We start from the raw sequence: 27,916 nt of genomic DNA on the forward strand, positions 1-27,916 counted from the left end.
TCTGACACGACTGATGCGACTTAGTAGCAGCAGCATTCTTTAGTACGGTCCACAATCTAACAACACTATCTTAATGTGGTAAGCCGACTTTGCTTCATCAGATCCAAGTTTTGAACAGGTTTAAAAGAACCAATGAACAGGTTTCAGAAAGCTTGTTTTTAAGGTTAGCAGTTTCCGAAGTATTCTTTGAAGTGCCATCTGCTAAGCCAGCGCCATTTGCACAGTGCGAAGCCTGCCCAACAGAGCTCCTGAGTGATCCCCTTCTTCAAAGGCAATAAAGGTGTCAGCTTTTTTTTCCTCAAAAGCCAAAACTTAAAAAATGTTTACTCTTCAATTTGGTTATGTACAGGTATCCACATGATGAATTTTCAGTGAAAACTATGTTCTCTCAATACCTTAGTTTAACTTTCTGGTTGTGCAGGAAGGGGCAAGAGGTAATTTTAGATGCTCAGTTTAAAAAATTCTTATATGTACTAGCAGGATGCCTCTGCAAAATGCCAATACCCCCAAACATCTTAATCCAATCAATACTCACTGCTAGGTTCTTTTATTTTAAAATGTGCCACAGTGAATGGATGTATCCATATTGATTTTTTATAAATGTACACACACACATATATACACAAAGTATATATGTCATGAGTTAAAAACCTGTCCAAAATTAGAAATAATTACTAGGAAGTTAACATAGGTGTTTACACTTCATTTGACAATGACAATTTATTTGAACTGAAGTTTCAGTTGCCTAGTACTGATTGATGATAAAAACAACTAGCAATTACAATGACTAAATAGAGAACTGGAAATTTCTCTTGTTGTGCCTTGGGTCAAAATTTTCATTGATGGATAAATTTCACCAAAATTCTGTAACCTAAGAACTGATTATCCTTCACTATAGAAATTTAACAGAATCCTAAAATCATAAATTTACTAACAGTTATTTTTGTAGTGGGCTTTATATTCAGAAGGAATAAATATCTGTCACTCTTACCAAAAGACTATTCTGAGAGCTCAAAAAGTATAATGCCATAATAAATCATTCATAGAAGAGGGTCTCTTGTTTAGATGCCACCACAGATTATGTTAAACAGAAAGGCAGCACCACATTTCTTACTCTGGTAAAGGAGGAAAAACTTTCAAAAAACCCTGTGAAGTTTTAGCAGGTATGTTTAAACACAGCAGCATTTCATTAACAAGGACAGAGCAATACGATCACAAGAAATACATGTAAGTCTAAACTGAATGCTATCCTGGGCAGCATAAAATGAACACTAACTTGGGTAGGCATGCCAGTGTGTCTGCCTCACACCTGTTCAAGAAAGTGACCTGTAAGCAAGGCAAGAACAAAGTGACACTGATATCATGGACTGACTTTCATTACTTTGAGAAGGGTAATGAATGGTCATGCCCTGCAACTAGAAAGAGGAGTCATTTGAGATCTATTAATTGGGCCAAACAGTTCTTTTAAGCTTTAATACTGCCAACTCCTCAACTCTGGCACTGATTGCCTCTCTCTGTCAGAAGTCAATGTTCATGCTCGATAAGGGCCATTTAAATCTTTCTGACCAAGAGGGTCCAAATCCATCTGACCTCAGAACACTGCGTCTAAGTGTCAACTTCTTGCAACATTGATGTATTTCTCTTGCTATCTTCGATAGTGCTAAATTAGCATAATGTTATCATAAATTGAAAATGACATGGGGGCACAAAGAAGTCCTACTTTATATCTCTGTGTGTATATATGTATATACATACACATACTTTTCATTACCACATATATTTAGTAGCCCATATTCCAGTATCACATGACAGAATTTCATGAATAATCAAGACATTTAATTTAGTTTTCTTGTGGCCACTCATGTAGTGAAGTGAAAACACCAGTGTATTAATAAGGTCCCTTTTATTACATGCTATTTCTAAGCAGATATTTGGAATGCTCAGAAGACTCCACTTTCAGTCTCCTAAGGCTTCCTAAGACATAAAATGGGACTTGAAGGAACAAGTATCTTTGGACTCTAGTTGAAACAGAAGTAGTTTTTGTTTATATCCTAGGAAACGTTGGATAACATGCCTTGTTTCTGAAACGGAAACCACCACCAGATCAGCACACAAAGAGAAAGGATGCAATGGATATCAAGGTGGGTAAACGCCCAACTGTTCTGCGTCCTCATCACCTGTGCGAAGCAAGGTGGTACAAGCAGGCCAAGTCTGACTAGGCAGAGTTTGAAGGAAGATGCTTTTCTGTTTGATGCACAACAAAATAATTTCATGAAAATGTAGAGAGGGGAGAGGGAGCAGCTCTGTGCTTCTTGCTGTGTTACCTTTATTTATGTTCCTTGTGTCACTGAGGCTAGTTTAAAAATGGCCTGCAACACAAATGTTCTAATCACCAGCCACCTTTTCCACCTTTCTTCTTTTTCTGTTGCTGTTTCTTTTTTGTTGCTGGAGCCCCAGCGGGTTTCTGGTGCCGCGGGGGTATGATATTACTTGTAGATGCAGACGCTGTGGCTGCACTGCCAGGTCTTGGCGAGGTGGGTGGGCTGCTCACAGTTTTACTGGCATCCCTGAAATCATCAGATCAGGGAAGTGTTGGTCATTCATACATTCAACAAAGGAAACCACCCCCCACAATCTCCCATACGTATTTTCTTTTTCTTTTGGCTGTGCCACACGGCATGCGAGATCTTGCCTCCCTGCTCAGGGATCTAGCCCATGCTCCCTGCAGTGGAGTGTGGAGCCTTAACCACTGGACCATCGGGGGGAAGACCCCACATACGTTTTCTTTTAAGGTGTGTTCCTCAACTCCCTGTCCATTTTTTCTTGAATACAATTTTTACTGCTTTCTAATTTTAAAATATAATAGATGGTACATGTCAAATTTTAGAAAGATTAGGAAAAAAAAAAACTTTTAATGGTCTATAATCCTACCATGTAGAAATAAACTCATTTAGTAACATTTTAAAATTCTGCTTTCTAGTCAAATTATTTGTTTATCTAGATATTTAGTTACTTGAATTACTCAGTGTATTTAGTTTCTTTTTGAAGGTACTATAATCCCAATATTTGCAATACAATCCTACAATTCTAGTATTTACAACCAAACCAGAAACAACCCATTTTCTTTCCTTTACATAACCATATTACAAAACATTTATTAAAGGCTATTGGACTATAACTCTCATACTGAAAATGTATTTTAAAAATTTCTTACTAATGACCTTGAGTCGATCTCAGAAAGAAGCAACCTATGCTCAACTGAGGAACAGTGACTTACAGTTCAGAGGAAGCTCCTGCAGTTGCTCCCTGGGTCCCTTTTCCAATCTGATCCTTCTTTTTACCCTTCTTTCTTCCTCGGTAGTAGGAACGTTCACGCATTGGTAACCATCTTTCTGGATCTGGGGTCACTTTTGGGTCATAATTCTTAGGCAGTTTTCCTGTGTAACAATTAATTGATAAAGAAATGACAGATCTATGCATAATGCTTTCGAGACAGTTTGTTTAAACACTGTGCCCAAATTTGGGACTAAACATTAAAACTGAAATAGATTTATCTGAGAAAAGTTTTATTTATATAATCTAGTAGCAGAAGAGGCCTTATTTCTAAGCATAACACAAAATTCAGAAGCCCTAATAATATTTCATAGATGTGTCTGTATAAAAAAATTTTAATTCTCATTTAGTAAAAGATACTTTTCAAAAGAAACAAAACATTTGAATACTATGTAACTGAATTAATATTCTTAATATAGAATTAGTTTTTGATAATCAATAGGTAAATCATATATAGAAAAGGGGCATAGCTGTAATTAGAGTAAGCCTGGAGAAATAAAAGTCATTAACCATGTGAAAAGAGCTTGACCTCACTGATGAAAAATAAAAAGGACACGGGAGTTCCCTGGTATGGTTAGGACTCTGGGCTTTCACAGCCACGGCCTGGATCATGTTCAGGGAACTGAGTGAGATCCCATAGGCTGTGCAGTACAGCCAAAAAAAAAAAAAAATTTTAAAGGATAAAATATTCTAAGAAGAAGAATATCCAGTGTTGGTGAGACTATGGGAAACAAACAATACTGGCAGAAGGTGTATACTGGTACATACTGGTACAGTCCTTATAGAAAGCAATTTAATTGGCAGTATTAAGGCTGGACACGGACCTATGTTGCCCCAGTCAGGTTAATGGGAAAGACTTGCCAAATTCAGGGAGGCTCCCTTTGTCCTTCTGGATACCAAGAATGTGGCCCTGTTTCCAATAAACATCTGATTACTCTAATGGGATTCAGTTTTATGTACAGTAGAGGAGAAACCAACCTCAATGCTAACCTTCCTCTACACTGTCGGTTTCATAAAGTCAATTTTCTTACACCAGTTTGATGGAGTTCTACGGTACTTGTAGCCAAAGGCATTCTACTGTGTAAGAGCTTACTGTGTGTTAGGCACTGTTCTAAGAGCTTTTTATATGCAGCATATTATTTAATCCTATGAGGTATATACTATCATATTTCATCTTACTGATGAAAAACTCAGGAAAGTATGTTAAGAACCTGTTCACAGTCACAGCAAAAGAGCAATGTTACTAGAGCAACAATTTGAATTCAGGCAAACTTCAGAACTGGACTCTTTTAAAGTTAGAAATTTAAAATAAATGTTAGCCACAGTCAAGTCAAAACTCAGTTTCAAAGATATGAGAGGACAAGTTTATGTCTGAAGAGTTCTATGTAAGGCTAAGCTTAAGCGTTTTATAGAAAGAAATCTAAAGATTAAAAAAAAAAAGCCTTACCCTTCTTTTTTTTCTTCTTTTTTTTCAAATCTCCCTGTCTACAAAGAGAAAAAAAATCATTATCACTGTGATAAAATAATTACAGAGCATTAAGCATGTGCAAAAGACTGAGCTAGGTACTTTATCATGAAGAAGTTTTGGTGTCACTACACCAAAGCTAATGAAACAGTTTGGATATTTATTCAGGTTAAATTTAATCAAGCTTCAAATACTGTAGTTTTTGGAAGGTGCTTTAGAAAATGGGTGACAACTGTTTTCACAGAAGAGATACAATTTACACTAGCACATATTAAATCTATGTAAAAAGAAATTTGTACAAGCACAAAAATCTACAGTTCTGTGGTAAATCACTTTATATTTGGCAAAACTAGTAAATAGGTAATCTAAAATCTTTGCCAGAAGAATATGCACAAGTATCATACAGGCCAAGAATATTTCTGGGAGGATATGCAAGGTAAGTTAACATCAGCTGTGGCCTTGGGTAGGAAAAGGGCAGACAGGGATTGTCTCTCTACAAATTCCACAACCGTATCTGCGATTTCCCAAAGAGTCTCTGCATTTCTTACTTCTTTGCTGTTGCTCACATTTTGCCTATCTCATCTTCATCTTCCTCTAGAGTCAACACAGTCACCTCCTCCATGAAGCCTTTCTTAAACTCCCATTGTTCCCAGGAAGGACTGACTATTTCCTCTGGTGTACTGCTCTATGCCTGCACAATGATAGCACATGCAATCTTTGTTTTCAACTGCTGCTTGTTTCTTTCTTCTAGACTGAAGTTCTTTTCAGGGCAAGGACAATGATTTATTTTCTGTCAGCAACACAATATAACTTCAAAAGAAATTAATCCTTTGTATCAAAAAGTCAACATAAATTAAAAAAAAAAAAGCATTAATAATGCCTAATGAAAATACTGTGCTGAAACTGAGTCAATGCACATCTTATAACTGTCTAAGGGAAAAGACAGACGATTAAAGAATTAGAAAAGAACTGTATGTTCTTACTAATTACCCAGCCCTGTTTTGGAAAAGAAAAAACAAAAAAAACCCTGAAAATATTTAAATAGGCATTATATGAAAATCCCCCAAGATCTGGTTTGAATTTATTATTTTGGAGTTCTTGATAAGGCCTGAAGTTGGGACAATGATTCAATGAAATTTGAAACAATAATATCACTGAGACGCCAATTCCTTATTTAATAAGTTAAAAAGGAACAAATACAGGGCTCATAATGAGGTCAATCATATACTGTTGCTGATACATATTTTTTAAGTTATGAAAAATTATATTTTAAGTCATTCAAAAGAGAAAAGACTGAAAATTTATGAAAGTCACAAAATCGGGAAAGTGGTGTATCTCTTCCATTCTCTATTTATCCTGTCAAAAACAGAATCTTAAGGGAACATTTTGTTTAGTAGGCCTCTGCTATTTTTGAGATGACAATGTACGGGAACAAGTAAAGAATCAGAATTTGACTTCTTATAAGTTACTGAAGCTGGCTAATGTTTCCTCCAAATCAGCAAATTAAACCTCATCTGAACTTTGGTTTCGAATTCTAAATGATGTACTAAATGTACATCAATAACCCACAGGTAGATAAATGTTAAGTTGGGCACATCTAGCCTATGGAACATTATGCATGTGTTAGTCGCTCAGTCATGTCTGACTCTTTGTGACCCGCCAGGCTCCTCTGTCCATGGAATTCTCCAGGCAAGAATACTGGAGTGTGTAGCCATCCCCTTCTTCAGGGGATCATCCCAACCCAAGGACTGAACCTGGTTCTCCTGCATTGCAGGCAAATTCTTTACCATCTGAGCCACCAGGAAGCCCCAGTACTATGCACAAAAAGAATAAAATATGTCTACATTGAGAATATGGAAAAATCTCTAAGATTTATTAAAGAAAGTTCAAAAATAGTTAAATACAATATAATCCCATTTCTATTAAAAAACAGAAAAGAATCCAATCTAAGAAAAGTATTCCAAGATCAGTTTCATGTGTAAACACAAAGAAAAAGATCTAGATGTAAACACACTAAATTAGTACTAGAGGTAAATGCTGGGTGGGGAAGGGGGATGGGTAACAAGGACAAAAAGCTGGGCACAGCAAAGGAGAAAAGAAACAAAAGGGACTTTAACTTTATTCACATGGAATTTTTATAAGAATGCCTTTTTTCATCCCTTATATAAATTAAAGTTGGCATTAGTGAATATTATAATAAAACACATTACCCTTGCTCCTTTGGTTGATTGTCTCCAGTAACTTTTCCACCCTTCTTCCGAACATATGTAGCACCAGGAGAATTTTCAAGAGCCTCAACATCTACTTTTAGAGACATACTATCCGATGAGGGCAAGTGTTTACTAAGACTACGACAGAACAAGAGTTTGTTCAGGAAGACAATATATATATATACATTTATATTTTGCCAATGTATCTATGGCCAGTAGAAAACAGTCTTTTTTTTTTGGGTTCCCTTCATCAAAAAAATATTAAGTCTTCTATAGAATAACAAGTCAGCAGATCATAAGGTCAATTATAGATACTATATTGTGAAAGGAGAACTTGGGAAAGGAGTCCTAATCATTTATTCCTTAACTTGGTAATGTACTTCAAAGTGGAGGCTTAATAAAAACTCGATTCCAAAACAGTTATCATGCTTATAAAACAGATCTGCTCACTGCGAAGGTTTAGACTTGGGGCTGGTTAGCGTCCACCATCCCACGTTGGTTTTGGGATCACACCCATATTGGAGTAACACACATGGTCCAAACTCAGCCAATCAGGGCACTAAATCCTCTTACATCAGTAACTGAGATGGGCAAGTGACCTAAGAGCATTAATCAGAATGATACCTCAGAATCATATGCAACCACCCAATAAAATATGCTTTTTCTTATTTTTTTCCTACTAAACTTGAACCTGGAGTGATATAAGCTGCATCTTGCTGACTGCATTTTTGCTTCTGAATCAAACTGTATCCCATGTGAATATTACTGTATTTTTAGGGCACAGTGATCAATAAATTCTCATTTTTGCTTTTACTAGTTAGAGGAGGGCTTTTGTTTGTTGAAATTTATAACAAAAAGACCCTGGTCAAAACAGGTAAAGGAAGAGATCTAGTGCACTACTTGAGAGAGGTCTGGGACAATCAAAAGGATACGCTTTTGCCTTCTCAGGATCTACAAGTGAGTAAGCAGAAATAAGCTGCGCCAGGGTGTGAATATCTTTCGGATTTTGTCTAAAAGAAGAAATAAGAAAAAGTCACTAAACAGTCTATATAAAACTGGAGAAAGTAATATAAACAAGCAAAGTAACTCCCACATGTCAAATAAGAGCAATAAAACTTGGATTTCTACACTTCCACCCTTCAAAGCTTACTTCCATAGCTGTTCTAGGTCACTAATTGCCTCCTTCTTCCGCCCATATTTGAGTTTGAAGTTTGCAGCTTCCCTTATCAAGGACAAATGAGCAGTAGATTTGGGCTATAGGTGCAATAAAGAAAGAAAAAAAAGGTTAAGCTACATATCTAGCAAGTCAATGAAGTTTTATTCACTAGATCTTTAAAATGGACCTATCCATTAGATTTCTCATCTTAAGTTTTATTGAGTGCACAAAATAACAAACACACACACACACACACACAGTGGGACAGATAATTAGTACAAGTGAAGACCAATTTAAGAATTTGGGATACAATCTATCTCCATCTAAACTGTCTTGTCTACAACTAGAAGTATTACTGCATAATCAAATCTTACAAGTTTTTCACTATAGTTCTCAAACATTAATTTAACATAATACTTCCTAGAACACTGATCTCTCTTCACTCCTAACAGTGTTAACAGTATTCATGTCACCTGTGTGTATGTACACCTGTGTGTATAAGTTAGATACTGCCTATCCAGAGACCCATACTGGAAAAAACAAAGATGTTCCTATTAGAGATGCACAATCATTCCATGTACTGTTGTTCTATCAATACTACCATCCATGGGCTCTACTTGAGTGGCCCTACTCTAGGGAGCCACTAAAGACGAGCTCTCTTACATGCAGTCATGTACAATTACTATTCTTCTTTCTTGAGATAACAGACACAAACACTCAGGAGTTTCAGAAAATATAACTGTGCTTTTTAAAAAAAAAATTTATTTTGCAGCCATTTCTTACTTCTAATAACTTTATTTGGACCTGGTATTCTTAAAAACTGAATGATAGCCTAATAGCATTCCACTTTTTAAACAGCGAGTTGAAATGTTTCAATTTGCCTTAAGTATGAAATCATTACTACAGCTTTTTATTCTTACACAAAAATGTACCCTCATAACACTTCACTCCATTTATTTACCTGATGGTTTTGATACCACTGGATGGCTTGTGTAAAGACTTCAATGGCACTGTCAATATCTTCCTCATGGCTGTACATCGTCACTAATGCAGACACCTACCCAGCCAAAGGTATAAATGAGTGAACAGAATTCCTCTGTCTCTCTCAGAATAAACTTTTTGAAAACGAGTAACATTAAAGAAAGTCTGCGAGTACCCAATCCATCGTAAAAATTGCTAGCACATAACTAGAAACATCAAGAACAACAATGGGGCTTTCCAAATACAAAGGTGGTTACCTATAAAAAAAAAATACCTCCTCTAAGGCTAGTTGACAAATGGTTTGTTACCAGTCCACAACAAGGTAAATACAGAAGTTGATAACAAGCACTTAGAAAATTAGTTTATATAGTATAAGACATTGCCAAGACATTCAAGACGTGATCATGGAAATAAACGCAGTAGAATGGTTAAACTCCCATGATAAGCCATATAAAACCAGCGAAAGCTTGCCTAGTGTGCTGGAGGGACAGCAAGGAGGCTTGTGAAGCTGGAGTGGAGTGAAAGGGGAAGCAGCGATAGGAGACGAGAACAAAAAGGAAGCAGAAACAAAAAGCTGTATCATTGGGAAAAATCAGTAAACCTCTGGCCAGACTAATTAGAAAAAAAGATAAGAGAAACAAAATATCCTGCAGATATTAAAGATTATTTTCAGCCACATATTATATTTGATTCTAACATAAAGTAATCACAGTCCAGTCTTAAAGTAAGATTCTTCAAAAGAAAACACTACTATAATACTGTTATACATTTACTGAGTGCCATCTATAAACAAGCTGTGCTGGAGAATGACACAGTCCCTGTACAATAAATGCACATACCACGGCTACAGAATTAGTCTTTACTGTGAAACAGATGTGTTCACAGCTATACTAGTGATCTAAACCTGTGATGCTTGAATAATCAGAGAACTAAAACCTAAACTTGTTGGTCACTATTACCAAATTGTTTTAACTTAAAAGAAAACAAAAGAAGACATGATAAAATAAGAGGCTAAGAAATTCCCTATATATGGTCTTAGACTATTTAAGGCTGGCTTTCAGTGGTAATACAAGGCCTAAATAGTTCCTGACACATTTAATAATAAATCAATGCAAAGCAGAGCATAAAATGAAATTAAATTTATACCAGAAAGCTATTATTTTAAGTACTTCTATATTATGAATATATATATAAAAAAGGCAGAAACTAAAGGGAAAACAAAGAAATATCAGATACACCCGTGAACTTATATTAATGCCATTACTTTTTCAGTCTTAAAATATTTTAGTTATAAACTCACCATGCCTGGTTTATGCTTTAATTCATCTATGCTTCTCAATATCAAACATGCTTTGGAAATATTACCTTAAGAGAACAAAAACAAAATCGGTATCACATTAAAGAAAGCATCTCATGGAGAAAAAAAGAAAACAGAAAATTTTAAAGTCATATTTTAGAACATCTCTAAATACTCAAGCTTTGGAGCCTTGGAAATAATGTATTCTATCAATATTTACTCAGTTTGCCAACAAAGGAAATTAAATCCTAAAGAAACAACATACTTTGCTCATGCCCACAAAGTTAATGACAGAACTGCTATCTGAAAAGTCTCCCAACTCTCAGCCTGTTGAATCCTATTTCTCTCTTTTCAGAGGGTAACTTAAAGGCAGGAGTCCTTCCTTAAAGGCCTTGAAACTGTTACTGTAGGTAGGAGTGCAATGGACAGTAGTCCTACAATGTTGCAACGCTAGTTTTCTATTCATTGCAAACCTCAGTAAGTTAAACTTTCCACAAAACAAAAACCATGACACATTCACTCTCAGTAATTAGTATGATAAATTATCTTTACAAAAATAAACTGAATACTGGGTGAGAAAAGATTGAAGGGGAAAGCAAGACAAAGAAAGAAGAGAGATGGGAAAAGGAAAAAGAAACAAAAGATTAAGAAATTTGAGAAAAGGGAAGCTGGTCTCAACCTGCTTTTCATTATTATTTCCCTACTAAGAAGCCTTTTTAGACATTTTTTTTCCCTAATTGCCAACTCCCCTCCCTTCTACCCATGAAATTTTCATTCTAGCCATCATAATATCCAAAAAATTTTTTCAATGCTCTGCTCCCACCAAACCAATCATCCCCGCCTTGAGAATACACCTCCTGATTTATGGCCGACACCAGAGCTGTCTGACAGCAGTCTGCCAGAACTTTCTGTGATGATGGAAACATCCTCCATCTGTGCAGTCCAACCAGCCACATGTGGGTACAAAACTTATGAAATGTGGTCAACACAACTGAGGAATTGAATTTTAAACTTGGTCTAATTTTAATTTAAACTTAAACATGGATAGTGGCTACCAAATAGAGACAACACAGCTCTAGACACACACTCAACATTGGTTCAAAATCATAAACAAAAAAACTACTAGTTTTCTTTTAAGATTCAAAAATGTTAAGTTCTCATTAAACTTCTTTGCCTCTTTTCTACCAAAGATATGGGTTATAAAGTTTAACAGAAGAATAAAGGACTAAATAAGAAATTTTGAAAACTAGGATGTAAAGTCACACTTATTTCATGCAAACACTACCACGTGATAGACATAAGCATTTCGACACAAGACATACATATCCAGGAAATTTAAGTATAGAACAGATGAATTCTTTGCTTCTACAGACTTTCAAGGCATAGTTTGAGAAACAGTCTAACAATTTAGGAATTAACCCAAGAAAAGGCCTACTAAACTCACTACTACATCTGTTGGAGCTCGTACAATCTAGCTTCGTATTTGGAACATTATGCTTCACTATGATGCTAAAATTTTAAAAAATCACATAGTCTACAAATACTTCAGAATCATTCCAACCATATATTTCCCTTAACATGATTATTTTGATCATGATGAAATAATCATGACTACCTTGGGAAATTTTCAGCTGTGCCATGGTCAGCTTAATTTCAGCAGCGTTTTCTGGATGCTGATCTGAATAGTCCTAAATAGTTGGGGGGGAGGGGGAAATCACATTTAATTTACACAACTAAGTGTACATATTCTAACTGCTTATTTCAGCCTTATTAAATTTTAAATCTAGCTTTAGAATATTAAATTTCTTGTTTCAGAACAAATGTTTAAATTTGAAAAAATTTTATTTGATACCCACTTGGCTTCAAAATTATGCTCTTGGCTTCAAAATTATTAAGTAAGTGAAATATCATCAAGTTTCCAAGAAGTCACCAGCAGAAAAATAATAATTAAGATTACTATGCAGATTTTTTTTTAAGATACTAAAAAAAAAAAAAAAATTATGACTCTTAACTCCTTATCCCTGTTCAGCAACATTTCCCCTGAAGATGGTCCTAATTTTACACTGTCCAATTTTCCAGTGTGGTCTCTACTCTCAGGAAATTCAATGTGATTTGGCACTTCATTCTGGTTAATTAAAAATCAAGTCAGTATTTCTGTAATTGATGTTTTGGATCGGGACTTTAATTAGAGAATACATTATTGGTATTTTAAATCTAAAACAAACCATTGTGTGTGTGTATGTGTTAGTCGCTCAGTTGTGTCTGACTCTTTGCGACCCCATGGACTGTAGCCCACCAGGCTCCTTTGTCCATGGAATTCTCCAGGCAAGAATACTGGAGTGGGTTGCCATTTCCTTCTTCATTAACAAATCATTAACTACTGTTAAATTGATCTCCAAATAAAAAGTATTCTTCAGAGTTTATGGCAAACATTTACTAATGCAAACTTATATAAAGAAAGCTGCAGCCCAAGAATTAATTGAAGTGATACTCTGGCATGTATCTAGTGGTATATTATCAATACTTATTCATTTTCCCATGAAATTTATAAGGCTTACATTGTTATAACATAATGAAAATGAAACAAGGCTGCAGCCATCTGACATCTCATGAAAAACTCAAAATTCTTTTACCTGAAGCAGCTCTATTGCTTTTGTATGCTGCTTTTCACGGCAGAGCTGGGCAGCTTGGATCAACACAGGAAGGAGACGCTCAGGACTTTGCGACTGTAAACTGGCAGATATTTTGCGACACTGTTCTGCCTAAAAAACAGTATTTCACACCCCACCCCACCATAAGCTGGTCAATTAAATCAAACATTAAGTGAATGACCAAAGGGAAAAGAAGCATAGGGGAGGTGGAAGGAAATCAGTTGAAACAAAATCGTAGGTGAAGAACTGCTTAGGTCGAGAGAGGTACTTTATAGTAGCCTCAATTTTTTCTTATTAAAAAAAAGATTTCCATTTATGAATATAAACTACAGGTTCTGAAAGCATTTAGGAAAAATAAGTCCTAAATATTCATTTGAATGCTTAAATTCCAGAATTTTGTTTAAACACACACACATATCAAGTGGCACCCTTTGCTTCAAAGCAACAAAATGTACAGGTATTTCTTGCTAAAGTATTTAAGAAGAATATGACTCAGTTCTAAATAATGAAAACGTTACTGCCTCTCAGCCCACTGAAAACTCCTGCTCTAGAAGAGTACGAAATCATAACTTAATTAGAATTTACACACATGAGTTAGAATCGACCTCATTTATAGCTTGAGGTGATTATGCACAAACTATAATGAAAGATGGCTCTTAAATCTATACTCATGACCAGCACCTTTGATTTTTTCCTTAATTTAGAGAAATTAGAAATAAGGTAATGAGAAAATTATCTCATTTACAGCTGTGAACAGTGTTTTCTTCTTAGAAGCCACCAACTGCACACCTTTACAAAGAATTGGGCAAATTACTTATTTAACAGTTAAAATCTATGATACATGACATTCTGAAGTATGTATGAATTAAAGACAAAAAATGAAAATACAGACTGGACTGTCATTATGGATCATGTACCATATTCCAAAAGGTTTAGTCAGGGGGACTAGAGCTCTGTTACCTACCTGATTTGTGTACATAGCAAGTAAAGCTTTGTTAAATTCTATAGCTTGCAGTTGTTTCTTACAAAGCTTAAACTCCACTCCTTCTGCATTGGTTAATTTCACTTTCTTCTTGGAGTCAAAGACATTTTGGTCCTGACAAAGAAAAGATCACTCATTATTAACAACAATCTTAGACTTCAACTCTTTCAACACTCCAAGGCCTTATTTTACGTTAACACAACAAGAGAGCTTGGAAGATAATATACCTGGTTGGGGTGCCTATGCTACTATGATGCATATACATTTGGCTTGGGTTCTTGGTTTTATCTTTCCACTATTAATGGCCTGTTTTTAGCTTTTTGATTACAAGTACAGAGGGGCTGCACAAATCTTACAGTGAAAATCAGGACTAAAATTCAAAGATACCTAAATTTGTAAATTCTACAATCTTAAGAATTTAGATGACCAATGAGTAACGTAACTTACTCCTCTTTGACATACTGTCATACATAAACAAATGGAATGGAGTAAGAATGAAAGGGACTAAGTCATGCTGCACCTTAAGAAGGACAACCAGACATCTGAGTGTCTACTAGCATAGCAATCTAGCTTTGTTAAATATTTATTTGCAAATATGTGTTACCACTGTGCTTTTAAAACCAGGTTTTCTACTAAAGACTAAAAGGAGGCAAAGAAGAAATCTAAAATAAATTTTACTTTTTGAGTGTGAAGCTTCAATCCAATGTGAAATTATTTTAAACATACAGTAAGAAACATATAAATCCTTAAGAAAACTATATTTCTAGTTGGTACTCTTATCTCACTATTTTAATACTTAAGTTCACCATGCATGCCACTGCCAGATTTCTCTTAAACATTGCCATCATGGCACTTAATAAAATTTTATATTTTCTGAGGACTCCCACAACTTGATCATCAATAAATCTAAACTTTTTTGAAACTAGCCAGTGTGTATGTATCTTTTGCTCTCACTGTCCCCTCAGAAGTCATTTGCATATGCTTAGGCATGGGAAATGCTTAACCTTCAAATCATATCCCTCCTTCAGGGTTCTGCTCAAATTAGCCAACTCAGAGATCTTTTTTCTCACCAAATACCACAGTTACAAAGTATCTGACTAGAAATTTAAATGTGCACAATTTTTTTCAAAACTAGAATGAGATTTTTAATGCTACATAATGATTAAGACCATGTTTCGTATTTATTTTGCATTACCTAATGGATTCAGCATATTAAAAAGCAGAGACATTACTCTGTCAACAAAGGTCCATCTAGTCAAAGCTATGGTTTTTCCAGTGGTCATGTATGGATGTGAGAGTTGGACTATAAATAAAGCTCAGTGCCGAAGAATTGATGCTTTTGAACTGTGGTGTTGGAGAAGACTCTTGAGAGTCCCTTGGACTGCAAGGAGATCCAACCAGTCCATCCTAAAGGAGATCAGCCCTGGGTGTTCATTGGAAGGACTGATTTTGAAGCTGAAACTCCAATACTTTGGCCATCTCATGTGAAGAGCTGACTCATTTGAAAAGATCCTGATACTGGGAGGGATTGGGGGCAGGAGGAGAAGGGAACGACAGAGGATGAGATGGCTGGATGGCATCACCGACTCGATGGACATGGGTTTGGGTGGACTCCGGGAGTTGGTGATGGACAGGGAGGCCTGGCGTGCTGCAGTTCATGGGGTCGCAGAGTCGGACACGACTGAGCAACTGAACTGAACTGAATGGATTCAGCAATATACTGAAGAAAAATTCAGAAATGTTGACTGAAGAAAAATTCAGTATATAAATATATTTATTAGGTTGGTGCAAAAGTAATTTTGGTTTTGTATTATTGAACTTTGCTATCTGATACTGAATACACTCTTAAATAAATGCAGTTATGTTATATATCATTTTAATGCACATTTCCTGCTTTATAGTTTTTGCTAATGAATTATTACTTGCTGTTTATTTCATATGTACTTTAGACTATGGAAATGATGGTAGACAAAAAGCAAATTTGAGTAATTTTCTTATTCAAGTTCAAATTGAGTCATAAAGCAGCAGAGACAACTCACTACAGTAACAACGCATTTGGCCCAGGAACCACTAATAAACATCCAGTGCAGTGGTGGTTCAAGAAGTTTTGCAAAGCAGACAAGAGCCTTGAAGATGAGGAGCACAGTGGCCGGCCACTGGAAGTTGACAACGACCAACTGAGAGGATCACTGAAGCTGATGCACTTACAACTGCACGAGAAGTTGCCCAAGAACTCAATGCCAACCATTCTATGGTTATTTGGCATTTGAAGCAAATTGGAAAGGTGGAAAAGTTCAGTAAGTGGGGGCCTCATGAGCTGACTAAAAGTCAAAAAAATGGTCACTTTGAAGTACTATTTTATTATTCTACACAACAACGAACTATTTCTCAATTGGACTGTGACATATAACGAAAATTTTATACAACAACCAGCAATGACCAGCTCAGTGGTTGGACCAAGAAGCACCAAGCACTTCCCAAAGTCAAACTTACACCCAAAAAAGGGTCATAGTCCCTGTTCGGTGATTTGCTTCTGGTCTGATCCACCACAGCTCTCTGAATCCAAGTGAAACCACTACATCTGAGAAGTATGCTCAGCAAACTGATGAGATGCACAGAAATCTGCAACGGCTGCAGCCAGCATTGGTCAACAGGAAGGGCTCAATTCTCCGTGTTAATGCCTGACCACACATTGTATAAACAATGCTTCAAAAGTTGAACGAACTGGGCTACAAAGTTTTGCCTCATCCATCATATTCATCTGACCTCTTACCAGCTGACTACCACTTCTTCAAGAATCTCGACCACTTTTTGCAGGAAAATGCTTCCACAACCAGCAAGCAAGATGCAGAAAATGTTTTCCAAGAATTAAACAAATCCCAAAGCATGAATTTTTATGCTATAGGAATAAACAAACTTATTTCTCGATGGCAAAAATGTGTTGACTGTAATGGTTCCTATTAATAAAGATGTGTTTGAGCCTAGTTACAAGGATTTAAAATTCAGAGTCTGAAACTGTAATTACTTTTACACTAATCTAATAGATTGAGATATTTAGTATTTCACACACATTCCTCCCCACTATTTATAAATTAGTTAAAAACAATTTGTCCTCACTAGCATTTCAAATTGTTCATGAACGTAAGCAGGTAGTTCTTGCAACTAAGAATCAAATGCCAGCATCAATTTCTGGAAACCTACACCATGACAATGGCCTGCAACACCCTGTAATTATTACCTTTCAGTGCCACTATCCCACATATGTGAACCCTCTGAATCTCTGCCAAATGAGGTGAGAGATACCATACATGGCTAGAAGGAGAGCACTTTGGAGTCAGAGACTAGAATCTGAATCCAAGTTCTACCTCTTATTGGCTGTGATCTTATACAAATCACTTAACTCCTTTTAGCTTCAGATTATACTTCTATAAATTGGAGACAAGTATTGTCACCTAAAAAGGTAACTGTGAGGATGAAATAAGCTGGTGCTTGGAAAATCACACAGCCTACCAAAAGAAACCAATTGTTACTTTTCTAATTTTCTATTGACTTCAATTTCAAATCTGAACTTGAAATATCTTCTCATTAAAACAATGTTCCAAAAGGTGTTTATTCTGAGTCACACAGTACTCATTAGGACTGTTTATATACATGCTTGTAATATTTTACTCAGGGCTTGGATTGAGGAGGGCGATGGAGAAAGAGAAAACCCGCCCATGGCTCTTCTCCCTCAAAACAGAAACCACTGTAAAGACAAAAACTATAAACAGAAAACTTGCATTCAGACTTACTAGATAAAGAAATCAAAGTCTAAACAATTTACTTCTCTAACAAATATTCTCCATATAATGATAATGGGAAATATTATTATAGTTATATTAACATAATAATATAACCATATAGAATATGATAATTCTAATAAATAATGGGAAAAGGGTAAGATTTTAAAGTCCAGTGTATAAAGCTACAAAATAGTTCTATTATTTGAACACACCTTGCAGAATCATTATGAGAGTTAAATAACACTCCCCACTGTGATTTTTGGGCTTCCCAGATAGCTCAGTTGGTAAAGAATCCACCTGCAATGCAGGAGATCCCGGTTCAATTCCTGGGTCGGGAAGATCCACTGGAGAAGGGATAGGCTACCCACTCCAGTATTCCTGGGCTTCCCTTGTGGCTCAACTGGTAAAGAATCCACCTGCAATGCAGGAGACCTGGGTTCTATCCCTGCATTGGGAAGATCCCCTGGAGAAGGGAAAGGCTACCCACTCCAGTATTCTGACCTGGAGAATTCCATGGACTGCACAGTCCATGAGGTCGCAAAGAGCAGGACATGACTGAGCGACTTTCACTCACTCACTCATTGTGATTTTGCTGCAACTGGACTTTGTCATGGAAAAATCTATCCTAGAACAAGGCAGAGGTAATATGCTTCTAGTGTTAAGATATAAGTGTAGGGAAACCATGGATAGTCCATACCTTGTTAATTGTAATGATGTTATTTGCAATCACAGCTAGCAATGCCACATCTGTTGGTCTGTGAACAAAAAGTAACAGTTAAAAAGGAAGAGACCTTTAAAAAGAAAGGTCTTTTTAAAAGACCTCTTTCTTTAAAAAGAGGTAAAAAAGTAACAGTTAAAAAGTAACAGTTAAAGGTTACAAAAGGTAACAGTTAAAAAGGAAGAGACCTTTAAAAAGAAAGGTCTTTTATCCGTATAAAAGACACTTCATTTTTATAACTCACTTTAATTTTATTATCTGGTTGTAAAGTTGCAGAGCCTCCTCTGTACGACCCTGAAGCTGCAGAATATAGGCCATCTGCCCATGAATGATGGCCAGTTCTGCCTGGGGGTCTTCTTCAGTCCCATCCTAAGCAAAAAAAGGAAATTATTTTCCCCATAAGTTCTCCAAATTGATCCATATATTCAAAAGACTATATAAACAGAAAGAAAATATATAATTTTCAGGAATTTTCCTATAGAGTCAGTTTTGTTAAATTTAGGAATTGCCATCAAAACAGGGAAGCTTAAATGAGAATGGCAAAAAGAAAGATTCTGGAAGAACATGGTAACAAGTTCAGGAATACTATTCATTGATCATTTCTTCTTTAAAACCTAAGAATTAAAAAACAGTAAAAACCAGCATGCATGTTTAAGGTTTTACAACAGTACCCCTGAATTCTGGAAACAATGTTCTCATAGAAACACATTTTCAGAATGCTTTACTCTTAATTCTAATATAATTCTAATCCAAAGATTACAAAATTTTAACTAGGAATTATCACTTGTAAAGAACTTCAAGAGCTGAAACTAACTCTGTAATTAGAGTAGCAAGTCTCTTAACTGATACCCCAGACGAATCTATATTTTCCATTCCTTTGGAGAAGCTGACTGATGCCCACACACAGTGAATCCTCAAGGCTAAGAGGCTGCTCTTTTTTGCCATATTTGGCATTCCTACTCTCACCTGGTAAGAATATGTTCACCAGGAGTGTCAGTTTGTTTCCAATCCCATTATGCCATTGTGTTTGATAAGAAAATTATAAAACTTAAGTATTATAGTAAGACACAAACTATGAGTGAGAAAAGAGACTGGCTTCAATGATTAACTATGCTGAATGTTCAGAAATATTTGACAAAGGTAAGTTCCTAAAGAAAATTACTATCTAATTAGGTATGAGCAAGAAAACAGTAAGAGATCAGTGAAAAAACGATTCGGTAGTGAAAGTAATTCACGACTATCTTTAAAATACTATTACACTTTAAAAATCCCCTGGAGATCATGAGGGTAGAATTCTGTAAGAAATATGCATGGAATTCCCATGAATAGATCCTTACTCAAAGACTTGAGCCCTACATCTAAAACAGGAGAATGAATTTATATTTATATGAATTAAAAATGAAATGCATAAGGCATATAAAATTTTTGTATTATAATTTATCACTCTAAGAGATTTCATCAAATAAGGGTTTTTGTTGATCTTATTCCATCAAGTAAGATCCCAAAAGGTTTCTGTGATTTCTATTTAATGAATCAGCATCATTTCAAAAAGTCAATAAATACTACGAAGAAGTCTTCTACAAATTTATATTAGCTACAGTATAATATCTGGGCTTAACCACAGTGGAATACTTACAGAGTCTTCTGAAAATGAACGGCGGCAGAGATCTATAGGAAAAAATGTTTTTAAAATTAACACTGCTGGGTAACTCTCATTTCTTTCATGAGCAAAAACAAAATTCTTAGGCAGAAGATTTAAGATAATTTTGATAACAAGCAAATTTGAGATTTATCATTAACATCAAACACATTACATAAATATCAATCCTTGATTATTCTTGCTCTTTGGCATTTTCTTTCACTTGTAATCCCTGTTAAAATTTTTTTAAGGGAATTAAAAATCTATAAATGTAACAAAGGTTGACTGCAAAAAATCAGTTATAGAAAAGTATAAAGACAATACTCCTGCCACCCAGAAGTAACTACTCTTTAGCATTTCAGTTATTTTTAATGTAAATGCACAGTTGCATTTTTAAATGAAAGTGGGATATTCTACTATTTTGAAACCTCCCTTCCCCCATTAACATACTATGGACATCTTGATAACACAGATACATCTACATTATTATTTTTAACGTGAATATTGTTAATGACCACACGGTAATCTATTCTATGGTTATAACGAAACTAGCTAGTCCTCTAATAGGACAGAAACTCATGTTTCTTAATTTTTGTTCTTATGAACATTCATACATACATATACGAATGTATCCAGTTTTTCCTTAAATTTCTAGAAATGAAATTCTTAGATCCAAGGGTATGCAAATTTCAAAATCTGCTACACTGCCTCAAACTGCCCACTGCAAAGCCTCTACTATTATATTCAAACCTCAAACTACGTATAAGGGTGTCCTCCATACCACTTCAATGCTAGGTATGATCCAGAAATTGTAATTCTTACACACAGTTTACACCTCATGGTGCTTTAACCTTGGCCCTTATTTTAACCATCAGTATTATTAATAAACCAGCGCGACTTCACTTTCACTTTTCACTTTCACGCATTGGAGAAGGAAATGGCAACCCACTCCAGTGTTCTTGCCTGGAGAATCCCAGGGACGGGAAGGCCTGGTGGGCTGCCTTCTGTGGGGTCGCACAGAGTCAGACACGACTGAAGCGACTTAGCAGCAGCAGCAGCAGCAGCAGCATTAATAAACCAGACCCTATTTCATTTTTTTTTCCTTCCTATCATTCACTGCAGTTCTACAACATCACTTTCATAGCTTCCAAGGAATACGTATGCAGAAGCAAGTTGAAATATTTCAGGAGTTGAGACCAGTCATTAAGTTCTCTAATAAATTATTTTCTTTTTCTAGTAACAGCTTTCAAGTATATAGGTACTGTATATGGAAACATACTAAATGGAGTGAAAATGTGCTTGAATAGTGTTATCAGTGCACAAATGTAGTGTATACTCAGGCACGCACACAGGCACATCATACTGTTACTGTACTTGCGTACTTAATACCAATAATAATTATAACATTTACCAGAATTTATTAACATATTAACATATAACAGAGTTTATTAACTCTGTTAACTTGCATTTAAAATTCAAAGCAACTTGTTCAAAAACCTACTACTCAAATTTAAGTTTTGAGTATGGACAAAACAAACTTGAATATGGACAAGTAGACTGGTTTAAGGGTAAGAAACCAAGAGAGAGACACAGTCAGGATACCAAGTGAAGGGCTAGATGGATTCTGAGAAATTTCCACTGCATCAATAATTTCCACTTAAAAACATCCCAGAAACCAAATGTAGGTTTTGGAAATACTTTGCAAAGTTATATGCATGTTGTGTTTACATATAATTTTAACAAGTGTCCAACCTTCAGCTTTTTGCAGAATTCTCATCGCCTGGCTCAGCTGGCCTTGTCCTATGAGAGCACACGCAGTATTGTAGCACAGCTCATGTGTGCCTTCTTGGAGCCCCAAGTTCTCCTGCCACAGAGCAAAACATCAGTCAAACACCAGACAGGAACAATGTTTCATGGCTGTATGCATATACAGAGATACTCACTGGAACCACTTTTTCCCAGTTGCTTTGAGCTGCAACAACTGCTGAAAGATTTGTTTTTCTCTCCTCATCATAATCATCTTGGGAGTTTCGGACAAGATCTCTATATACAGCCAGGCATTCATCATAGCGTTCTAACCGGTATAACTGAACAGATAAATAGCAGATCAAAAATCAGAGAAGACAAGTAGTGTGTTACATCCTTATCCCTGTATAAAACGTTTTTGGAACTGTTATATAAGAAACCTAACTCAACATAATGTGGGAAATTAACTGTTTTTCCTTTACAACTTTTCAATTAGTTCTGCATGCTACTAATACTTCCCAAAAGTTACTTACAATGAATCTCTACTATACTACATATTTGTAGGCATGATTCAGTGAGAAAAGCCATTGTATCAACTCCCATCTTGAGGTTAGGTAAGTGTCTAAGTGGGTTGTAAAAGAAAATCATTCCGCAGAAATCAACCTTGCTAACTAAGTCTGACTCAACAACAACAAAAAAATTCCCCAGAAGATTACTAAGCCCTAGTAAACAGGAACAAAATTAGATGTCAACACAAGGGCTTACTATTTCCAGGGGTTCATTATACTTGATGTTCATTTCCCTTTCCCAGAAACCAACTATTGTATTGGGTAGTATCAAGTGTATACAACATAATTCTTCCTTATTCCATTCAAGTTGTTCTCAAAGGGCAGTGAGAACTGCCACTCTGGGTCAATTCGTCTACCATGTATGCAAAGACGGGTACCCTTTATCAATACCAAAATGCAGGCATTCACCCTAAACTAACCCAGCTTACATGAAAAGTGTTTTATGGACCTATAATCCATAAACATGGCCAAATTTTTCTTTGTTAAACTAACACTACCTTTTAGGGACAATATATAATTCAATGTATTTGCCCTAAACTGACATTTTAAAAAATTTTAAGAGGGTTTTGCTAGTTCTAGTATAACATTTCTGTTTTCTTATCATAAATAACCCTATAGGCTTATTTGTATGTCTCAAAACTCTTTGAAAATAAGGTATTTCCAGAGATTTCATGAACCATCTGAATTCATCCAAATTCTTATTCATCATGATTTTCTTCATTTTACATTTAGAATAAAATACCAGTTAAAAACTATAAAGACTACTTCAAAACTATAGTATATAAACTTACTGGCCTTCATCTTTCCAACTACAAAGTTCAAATTTCATAGGATAGTTCTTAATTTCCCAACTACCCGGAGGAAGTCATTTTTTCATAGAACACTACACATGCAGTTGCTCATATGAAGATCAAGAAGAGGGAATATGCTGAATTGGTTTGGTGGCAAGTTTAATGGACCATCAGGATGGGCTGGGGTTCCTCATCCCCACTCCCTGGTCTAGGCAGAATCTCACTCACTTAGGATGACTGTCAAACAGGGATTTTAAAGCAATAATTACCACTTGTCCATAAAGCTCCTTTAGTTTGTCTGTCTGCTGGTTGGCACTTTCTATTGTCTTCAAGGCATTCTCAATTCTGTTCAGCCTATACTCACAGTATGCCTTCTCAAAGGAAAGAGAGTTACTGAAAAAGGAAAAACCAATATGTGATTATTAGCTAACACTGCAGAGCACCCACTATAAGCCAGATACTGCTCTAAGCACACTTGATAATATTAAGTTATTTAATCATTAATAAGATGACAAACACTAGTGACTTGTCTAAAATCAGACAGCTCAAAAGTGATAGAAAATACTACATTCATTACCCTAGGCTCTCTTGTTTTCATGGATATTCTTACTAGAATTACTGGCCTTTTGAAACAAATACATAAGAATGAAATTATGAATCAGCTAAAACCTGTTTTAGATATAAAGACAATCTCAACATTGTTTTAAATGTGTTGTTATACAAGTTTCTTAAATCTATTAATCAAATAATAAGCCATAACATGCTGTTTTAACGTGTCAAAGAATAATCAGCAAAGAAAAAGTAACTAGAAATCTTAAAAAAGCACAGCACTTGTAACCAAACTGGTAAACACACAACTACAAAAAACACTCCTTTTGCACATCGACTTAAGAATTCATCTACATGAATGTCACACGTGAAACTCATTTGGAAGTTTCAACCATAATCTATGCGGAAAAAACCAGTATCAAGCAGATGGCAATATCCTTTACTCACTAGACTTAACAAAAAAATATATGAAAACTTCCCCCCCTCACCAAAGTCAAAACACTGAATTTTAGTATAAACATGTTTATAAGAGGAAAACAGTACACCTTTTATTGGGGCTTCCTTTGATAACACTTTTATTTTTAGTAAAATCTAAAAAAATTTTTTTAATCTGTAATACATGCAGTTGGCCCCAGTAAAAAAACAAAAAAGTATACACTGAAAGGTTTTACTTCCACTGTTCTTCAAATCTACTGTGTTCCCCTCACCTCCTACAAGTGACTATTTTTATTTATTGCTTCTGCATCAAGTGTTTGTCTTTGCAAATACAAAAAAATACACATAGAAATTCTTATATCCTTTTCTTATACAAAAGGAAGTATACAATACACTGTTGTGTACCTTATAAACATTAAAGAATAAATATGATACAACCTTCATTTCAATACACATTTCATTTGGGGCTTAGGCATAACTAAAGAAAAATGAAATTACAGTAACAATTCAGAATTTAAGTTCACATTTCACGAAATGAAAAATGAAATAACAATAAAAAACTGCTGGATTTCCCTGGTGGTACAGTGCATAAGAATCCACCTGCCAATGCAGGAGGACACAGGTTTCATCAATCCCAAGTCCTGTAACTAAGACCCCACATGCACTGCAACTACAGAAGCCCGAACATCCTGGAGCCTGCACGCTACAACTACTGAAGTCTGTGTGCCTACAACCTGTGCTCTGCAAAAAGAGAAGCCACCACGAGGAAAAGCCCACACACTGCAACAGAGTAGTCACTGCTGGCTGCAACCAGAGAACGCTTGCACAGCAACAAAGATCTGGCGCAACCCCAAAATAATAATAAACAGTAATAAATTAAAAACTACTATATATTCTAAAGACTGCTGAAGAACTCTGAAAGATCTTGGCCTAATATCATACTCACCTAAACAGTTCTCAAAGGAGACAGGCACAGAGGTCAGGCTAAGACTGCCAAACCATCCTAGAGACCTTGACTTACACATCCCTACCCTGTGTGTTCTGCCCTCCTCTGTCCCCCAACCCTTTTTTCAAATTAAACTTCTGCTGAATTGCTGTCCCTACATCCTTCAAGAACTCTTGTGACTCTTATTTATGGCCCATGCCCCTCCAGAGTTTCCCTTCTTCTTCCCTTCCCTTCAAAGGGAAGATAGGTGTAAAGAAAAGGCTCCTTAAGGCATGACAGAACAGAGGTTACTATTGCTCCTTCCAGTTTCAGAAACACCACTGGGAAGCAAGAGGAAGAAAGAGGAAAGGAAGAAAAAGGTAAAAAAAATAATGGGGGGAAAACATGGAAATGGTTATAGCTGTGGTAAACATGCACAAACAACTAATTAAATCACTTACTTGGCAAACACTTTGGTGTGAGTGTTGATGACATTCAAGGCCTCCTTGAAACTTCCGTTCTGGATAAGGCACACCACTTTACAGTGCAGGGCAGTAACGTCATCTTTGTTGATCTGCAGTACTAGAGAGCAATTTTAGGGAAGCAAGTTTAAATCCATTCGCTTTGCACATTTCCACCTAAGGAAGCTACAACACCAATTTTACTGCAGCAGAAATGACTGGTCAAAATATTTTTTAAATGGCTGATCTTTAAGTTAAGAAGTGACAATAAGGAGAGCTAGTTAGCCTTTCCAGTGAGATAGCTTCTCAAGATGCATGTAAAAAAAAGTACAGTGAAATAAAGAATGAAGCTATTTTCTATTGCTTTTTCATCTTGGGACACATGCTATATCCTACATATTTCATTACTTCATAGGCAAAGAAAAAATTCACACAGAACTTAGCAGCAAATGACAGGTTTGATTATAAGTTTGTCACTAACTGCCTTGAGGTCTTGGGCAAGTCATTTGACTGCCAAATGTCAACTTTCTGGTTGCAAAATGAGTATGAAAGCATTACCTATTTTACAAGGTTATTAAGAAAATTACATGAAAATACTCTGTATAAATAAATTGTTTGTATACTGTAAAATATACATTTTATTTTGCTGGCAATATTTCCAAACACCATTCAAAATTTCCCTTTTCGGCTAATGTAACTAAACCAGAAACACAAGGAAGAAGTCAGATGGCCAAGTGTCAATGCTAAAGAGCTGTTCAGTGTCAAAACGACTAGGATCACTCCTCGTGCTTTTGGGCAACTATAGGAATTCAACTCTCAGTCTAAGAATCAGAGTATTTTCTATCAATTAAGAAAATATATACTGGAGAACAAACTGACAGCCCTTGCTGATTAAAGAATGCCTGCAAAATACTACAGTGCTGATTAATATTGGTTGCAGGTCTAGCCAAAGGCCAAAGTTAAATCAAAACAAATTTAAGAATCAAATAGCGCTCATTAGTAGCTATTTCCCTCAATGTGTGAAATCACAAAAAGTGCATTGTGGGCATAATCACTTCTTTTCTCGTTAACTCAGCAATAGATTATTGAAAATCCATACTTGAATGTTACAGAAATACCTTGTGTGTTATTACTGCTTTGAACAGTCAAACCCTGTCCAGCTAATTACATTTCCAAACCAAACAAATACAGGCAGTATCTTCAGTAAAGAATTTAGCACGACAGAGAGCATTAAAAAGCATAGCTATATTACAGTTAGGTAGTAAATGATAAAATAATATAATGAATTGAACGTCACATCGAAGACAGTTCACTCGAAAAACGAGCAGTTACTGGACTAAAAACAGAATACACCTTTCCTTTTTGCAACATTATTTCAAATGTTAGTGCTTTCACGCACACATTTTCTTGTCTAGGACGCTGGAGGGATTCTATCTGTGGGAATGACAGGCCTAACATCCAGATCCAGCCCTTTCCTCTACCCTGAGTCGGTACAACTTCCACTTCGTCAGCACTAGCTTCCAAATTACGTGTCCCAGGCAGGTTCCTCCCCCGCGCTGCGGCCCAAAAGAAAAAGCTCCCTTAGCAATATTGTCTTGATCACTCCACTACAAGGAAAGCGAAAAGGAGGCAACGTGGAGTATTTGCGAAATAAGGCGTGTAATCAACGGAGTAAAGTAAAAACAGTTTACAGAAGACACTGGGAGCTACGGTCTCTTTAAATCCCTCCCTCGCTTCTCGCGGGGGGGAGCTAAAGAGGGAAGTACACGTGGCTCTAAGCCACCCAGGACCCAGAGCTGGCTGGGTTGAACAAATGGACGGCGACCCCCGCCGGCTGGACGTTCCGGCCCTAGCGGGCGGCTGGGGTCTCCCCTCCCCGCATCTGCTCGGAGACGGTAGCGCGCGTCGCAAGGGGGCTGCATCCTCCCACCCGCCCGGCGCTACTCGGACACTTACTCTTGTTGACGGTTTTGAGAGCGCGCGTGAAGTCACCGTTCTGGCCATAACGGTTCACTTCACTCCAAAGCGCAGGCACCGAAACCCCCCCACTGCCGCCGCTCGCCATCTTGGAGGAGAGGCGAGCCGACCTCTGCCCCGGAAGAGGATCTCGGAGGTGGCAAGCAAAGACGGAAGCCGGTGGTTGCTAAGCGTTTCGGAGTCCGAAGCGTCCCCATCCCGGAGTCAGCGTTGAAGACAGCGGTCTTAGTTCTTGTAGCTAGAAATTTG

At 36.4% G+C, this 27,916-nt stretch overlaps 1 protein-coding gene across 1 annotated transcript; it reads right to left on the bottom strand.

The window, feature by feature from the left end:
• Positions 1-694: 694 nt before the first annotated feature.
• Positions 695-27,804, bottom strand: SRP72 (signal recognition particle 72). Its single transcript, XM_006058355.4, has 19 exons — positions 27,647-27,804; positions 25,691-25,811; positions 23,590-23,713; positions 22,158-22,301; positions 21,967-22,078; positions 20,212-20,243; positions 18,820-18,944; positions 18,555-18,612; positions 14,058-14,189; positions 13,076-13,204; positions 12,058-12,130; positions 10,446-10,510; positions 9,126-9,221; positions 8,159-8,262; positions 7,941-8,018; positions 7,009-7,146; positions 4,781-4,818; positions 3,278-3,437; positions 695-2,567 (listed from the first exon to the last, which is right to left on the bottom strand). The coding sequence occupies exons 1-19, from the start codon at positions 27,753-27,755 to the stop codon at positions 2,390-2,392; spliced, it is 2,016 nt and encodes a 671-aa protein (XP_006058417.3). The 5' UTR covers positions 27,756-27,804; the 3' UTR covers positions 695-2,389.
• Between the last annotated feature and the right edge of the window lie 112 nt (positions 27,805-27,916).

Source organism: Bubalus bubalis, chromosome 7, assembly GCF_019923935.1.
Source record: "Bubalus bubalis isolate 160015118507 breed Murrah chromosome 7, NDDB_SH_1, whole genome shotgun sequence".
In the NCBI taxonomy this organism is placed as follows: Eukaryota; Metazoa; Chordata; class Mammalia; order Artiodactyla; family Bovidae; genus Bubalus; species Bubalus bubalis.